The following is a 6,065-nucleotide window of genomic DNA, read 5'->3' on the forward strand; positions in this document are numbered from 1 at the left end:
ATGCTGCATTTACACAAAGCCTTTTCTGCTTATGCACGTGGAGCACTGTGTCACACTAAACCTCATGGGATCAGTAAAAAATAAAGAGAACAATTCACTTTGTATACAGAACAGTGTTCAAAGGAAATAGGAGGAAAACAGGCCAAGGACAAAAGTTCAAAGAAAACCTGACAAAATGTCAAGCACAGCATGGTAAGTAGGTTGCCTCTCTGAGAAAAAGCAGCAAGCCATGAGTATGTATCTCCAAAAACAATGATAGGAGAGTAAAAGGCAGCCTGCAGATCACATTATCCCTCCTAAATCTAGACCACTCCTACTCAATAGCCAAGTAGGAATCCACTAGCCAGCAAACACTTCATTAGCCAAGTTCCACTTTGTGACTAGGTGACATCTGTCTAATCTGCATTTATGGATATGAAAGCTAATTATGTCCCCCAAAATAAAGGGGACAGGCAGACAAACAGCCAGCCTTCTATTATCTTGGGGTATCCTGTAGCACTGGAATGGAACCCATTAGCAGAAAGATACTGTTAACAGCTTACGAACAGTGCACACAAAAGGCAACTTTTCAGCTCATGGTAAACCTGAAAAAAGGCTAAACCAAAAGTTTAAAAGCCTTCACTGCATGTAGTGTATTCATCACCAGAGCATGTCACCACTAACACCTTCATTTCCAAAAGATGAGTCTTTCAATGGACAACACAGCCCAAGAGACCTGTGGGTTGGTCACCCAGCTCATACTCACAGCTAGTTTTTCTTCCTCCTCATTTTCACTGTGCCACTCTGACTCTGCATCCGTGGGCTCAGCTTCCCCATTAATAAACTCTCTTCTCTGTGTCAAAAAAAACCAAGAATGTAAATGAGGATGTAAAATTACATACGTGCAGCAGAAGTGACTTGGCCAGGAGGCAAAGATCACACACACATTCTTCCCACCTTATCAAAAAGGGGCTGATAGAGTGCTGCATATTTTCTCTCTAAATCATGTACTTCTTCATAGAATTTAGCTTCTATATGGGCACATTTCACCTGGAGCTGTTTCAAGGCATCAATTCTTCTTTTCACTGCTTTTGGTAAACTAAAAAACAAACAATTCTTTAAGCTTAAAGGTTAGTTGCCTCAGCATTATTTAACATAGAATTGTGGAATAGGCTGCTCATTAACTACATGCTATTTTTAAATAAAGGGCTTATGTCAAACATACACATTTGTTCAAAACCCATTTCAAACAGTGCAAAGAATCCTCTCCTACCCAAGCTGTTCTCACAGGTTATCTTCTCTCCATTCCCTGGGGCTACCCCAGCAGGGAACAAAAGCAGGGATGAATGGGAGTTATTCCTAACCAGAATAAAAAATAGTCAAGGCAAATCCTGACCTGGACAAAATTTTGTTAACAGTTCAGTGTAAGTGAACTAAAACTTGACTCTTCTTCCAGAAGTGGCCCACTATGAATCATGACCTAAGTCAACCATTTTTGTGAGTGAATCATTTGTCCTAATTTCCTGCCTTAATTACACAGTAATGACACTCCAGCATGCTTTCAGTCACCCAGGAGTTCTCCTATGCCCTGTACTCACGTTTCGATGTAACTTGAAGGAGTAAGTGCTGTGTTGTCAAGACGTTCCTGTAGTGCTGCCAGGACCTGTGGATTCTGCATCACCTGGTCTGCTAGCTTTTCTGGGAAGACAGAAAAACACTTTTCAAACAAATCTGAATGTATCTACAGTGCCTTTGTCATACCATGGGTCTTACAGCAGTCACGGTACAAATATTCATTATTTTCCAGGTCTCAAAGAGCACCACTACAGTGGATTAAAAACTCAGGCAAAATCACTTCAGGGTCAGACTTCAGAGAGAGAAAATTGGATAATGATAGAAAATGCACCTTTCTTTTTGCAAATATATAAAATCTTTGCTTTTAGAAGCAAGTAGTACACTAATGACATATGCAATTTTCCTGTCTTCCCTTTTATGGTTGAAAGGGCAAAACAGGAGTTGCTCTATTCTCCCTCTGTACCCACAGCTGATAAGCCACATGTAAATTTGTAATACATGAACCCCTGAAATACACTTCCAAGACATTTGTAAAGTGTTCTCTAGTTAGCCTGACTCCTACAAAAAACCTGACAAAAACTTAGTGTGCTGTACAACAAAGCAGCATAGCACTACAACCATTTCCTTGACAACTAGTCATTTTTTTTAGCTCAAGATACTTCTACAATCTGTAAGACTCCCTGAGCAGTCATCAAAACAGTTCACAGAAAATCATTTTTACAAGAGGTCAGACCCCAAATGCTTCTGGTTAGGAGTTAAAAATCCTAATAAGCACACAGCTGGTCATAGTGCAAAGACCTTTGCTTTTTAAATCTTGCCATTCTCTCACTGCTCTTCTCTTCAGACACTAAAAAGAATAAATTCCACAGGATACACTAACTTGATGAAGCTTTTACATAGGTGGGTTTGTATATTTGTTTATTCTTAATCCAACTTAACTATAAAAACTATTCCTTTGTGTGTACCAGTCTGTGTGGTTTCTAATTGTTGACCACAGGGGCTTTCTTGAAAAACAAAGGAAAAAGTGAGGTCTAAAGAACATTCACTGATGATGTATCTGAAACATATTTCACTGTAACTTAAAAATTTGGTAACAATGGAACTGTAGCTTCTCCACACACAGAAGGAGTAATGTGAACAGCATTATTCAGCAGGTTTCTGGAGACCTTCCAACTGAGGAATACAAACCTCAAAAGGACATATTATAAAGATGCATTTTCCTACAAACAAAGAACTAGCAGACACACAGGACTGCTCATTTTAATCATTCCACTAAGATTACATGTTGTTATCCAACTGAAGAATACAAACCTCAAACGGACATATTATAAAGATGCATTTTCCAACAAAGAACTAGCAGACACACAGGACTGCTCATTTTAATCATTCCACTAAGATTACATGTTGTTAAAAACTAGACAGGCCTTACTGCAAATGTCCAGTGGGTTATTTCATACAGCAGTGAGGCATTCTAGTCACAACTATGCAAAAGTACTTTCACTGCTACAAAAGGAGCTCTGATTTTCCACGTGGCTGCAATAAACATGTAAAACACCAGAAAGTGAGCAAAGGAAGTTATTGCCTTGCATTCAATAGTCAACACACTTGTAGTTTTGACTGCAAAGGTTTTGGAACTGTAGCTACAGAAGCTTCAACACACACAGCAACAGGTTTACTCCTCTGTTGTGATGTCACCCACTGACTAAGGATTTCCTCTTACCTTTTTTGTCACTTGCATTTTTAGCAGCCTCCACAGAATCTGAAGCAGTATCTTCTGTTTTACTGTAAGATTTAAAAATGTAGCACATTAAAAAGGCTTCACTTCACAAAAATGGTAACATTTAAAAACAAAAGTGTTCTGAATCTTCAGTGTTTGACAAGTTTAATAAACAAGTTTGTCACTAAAAGATGTTTATTTGCCTTCAAGCTTCCCAAAGCTTAAAAGTTTGGATACAAATGTAGCTCTTCCAAGATGAGTAGGACACAAAGGCCAATCTTCAGTGTTTACTACAGGACAAGTTTAATAAGCAAGTATGTCACTAAAAGATGTTTATTTGCCTTCAAGCTTCTCAAAGCTTAAAAGTTTGGATACAAATGTAGCTCTTCCAAGATGAGTAGGACACAAAGGAAAAAAAAACAAAAAAAAAAACCAAAACCACCAAACACGACCCAAACAAAACCACCTGACAGATAAATTCATCTCAGTAGGAGAACATTTGGTCTTTCATCTGTACTGGGTCACACCAGACAGGAAAATGTTATTAATTCACAAGGGAAAATAGAAGATATCCTTTAGTGCAAGTGATGCAGAAAGCCAGCAGGTAGGATTGGGGTGAGAAAGGAGGATAAAGAGATCCAAGCTCTTTGTTTTGAATCTGTGTATCAAATTGTTCTGATTAACAGCAAAGACATTTGCTTTTACTCTAAAAAGCAACCTCCCCTCTCTGCTGCAGTATCTTCCAGCACCCTTCCTGTGCTGCAGAAAGAGGCCCCAAAAGAGCCAACAGCCCCTGCCAGCTCACAGAGCACAGGCTGGGTAGTGCTGAAATTAACCCCAGCCTGGACACAGCAGAGAGAAGAGATCCCACATACACACAGGTATTATCAACTGCTGGACAGACCAGCTTATCCTGCTCACCCCATGCTCTGCAAGCCTCCAAAGACACATCACAAATGTACTTCAAACAGTTTAAACACTGTGGTTTGTTCCAAAAATGTTATAACTGGAAAGAAAACTGTGCCTTCTGCATGCTTAAATTGTACAGCTCAGAGAAACACTGAGGAGCAGTGTTCTTTAAGTCTTTAGAGCATTTAAATGCAAACAGTACTTCAACCAGTTTAAACACTCTGGTTTGTTCCAGAAATGTTTTAAAAACTGGAAAAGAAAACAGTGCCTTCTGCATGCTTAAACTGTACAGCTCAGAGAAACACTGAGGAGCAGTGTTCTTTAAGTCTTTAGAGCATTTAAATGCAAACACTGGAAACTAAATCAAGACAACACAAATTGTGTTAATCCAAGAACAGAGTCATTCTGTATCCAACACACAACAACCCCAGCTTCTCCTGCACCAAGTGAGCATTCTGCCCTTGCTGTAAGGAAACAGCCTAGTGAGAGAAAAGATCATTTTATTCTTATCTAAATTGAGTAATCTATTCTTCATAGCTTAAAAAAAAACAACCCTCTCCCACAAAAGACCAGAGATACAGTTGGTTCTAACTAGCCTGATTTAATTTCAAGAGAACAGTCCAACATACCTGTTATCTGCCATCTGTGTGCCTGGGTTCACCTGCAAGTTGAGATACAGAGTTTAAAAATACTTTAATGCTCATTTGTTCAGCTCAACAGCACATGAAAATAGAACAGGGCACTGTTTGAAACCTCAGTATATATTAACAGCTGCTGGTTTTGCTAAGAAATTCCTCATGCATAATCTCTTCCAGGAAAGCAAATAGCTACCAGAGCACCCAATCCAAAGGGGAACTTGCTCAGAGTTTTTAAACAGCCTGTTAGGTGCTTTCCTTTAACCCTTTTAAGGCTACTCTCTCTGTTAGGCATTCCAGAAGCTAATCCATTGCTCCCAGATGACAAGTCTTCAGTCTGAGGACAGGTGTCACAGTTTCCTAGAGTAGCTCTGCAGTTCATGAATATATTCAAACCTTCCTCTTTGGCTTTTTTATTTTCTAATTCCTTGATAGTATCACAGGAAAGAAGAGATTTTTAATATCTGCATATCCTGTATTACTATGCCTGATATGGAAACAATGAAAAGTTAAAAGGAATAACAACAGCTTCAGAATTACTTTCTTCTTCTGTCACCTGAGCAAGAAAAATACATCTCACTTGCCTCTCTAGTTAGGGCTATTTTTGTGACTTGCTGCTTCTGCTGCACTATACTGCATGACAGCCTAAAAGTGCTGCTAGATAAAGGGAAGCAAAACACTGAAGGAAAAAGATTATTTACCAAGGGAAGGGTTTTTGACAGCAGCTACCAAGCCAGAATCCCCTACAAAAATACCTGCCTTGAATTTATAGGCTGGGAGCAAGAAAACACAAGAGGAAAGAGGGAAGCTGAAGCCTTGGTATCAGCAGTGACTGGAACCAAGTTTAGCACAGCCACTCCAGCCCCCAAGATCTAAATTAGCTCCCCTGGGAAACCAGAGGGAGCCAGATTGGCTAACTTATTTTGCTGTTATTTCTCTACTGGGGTGAAGCACCCAAACCTGTACATCTATTTTATTAATACAGGTTGGGGGTTTTCCATCCCCATTCTGAGCAGTTCATCACAAACCCAAGTAATCTCCACATACCACACAGAATCATAGGTGATATTTTGCACTGTCCAGCCCTTCAGAAAGTAGATGTTGGTCCACAAGTCAAATTTAGAATAAGAAGTACCTTCTGTCCTTCATGAGAGTCAACAGGTCTGATTTTGTAGATTCTCTCAAGGCCAAGCAGGCTGATCTTTAGCCCAGCTTCCAACAGAGGGCTACCAAAGAAGAACCTAAGTGCT

General features: G+C 39.6%; 1 protein-coding gene across 1 annotated transcript in view; it reads right to left on the reverse strand.

The window, feature by feature from the left end:
- NAP1L4 (nucleosome assembly protein 1-like 4) overlaps positions 1 to 4,839 on the reverse strand; it is a 22,220-nt gene extending 17,381 nt beyond the window's left edge. The window contains exons 1-5 of the mRNA XM_008938618.1: positions 4,810 to 4,839; positions 3,275 to 3,336; positions 1,578 to 1,677; positions 937 to 1,078; positions 746 to 832 (exon numbers count right to left, since the gene is read on the reverse strand). Coding sequence (XP_008936866.1) covers positions 746 to 832; positions 937 to 1,078; positions 1,578 to 1,677; positions 3,275 to 3,336; positions 4,810 to 4,823 — 405 coding nt within the window. The 5' untranslated portion in view covers positions 4,824 to 4,839. The remainder of the gene's footprint in view (positions 1 to 745; positions 833 to 936; positions 1,079 to 1,577; positions 1,678 to 3,274; positions 3,337 to 4,809) is intronic.
- Positions 4,840 to 6,065: the final 1,226 nt, after the last annotated feature.

The sequence above is a fragment of the Merops nubicus genome, unplaced genomic scaffold, assembly GCF_000691845.1.
Source record: "Merops nubicus isolate BGI_N331 unplaced genomic scaffold, ASM69184v1 scaffold1144, whole genome shotgun sequence".
Taxonomy (NCBI): domain Eukaryota; kingdom Metazoa; phylum Chordata; class Aves; order Coraciiformes; family Meropidae; genus Merops; species Merops nubicus.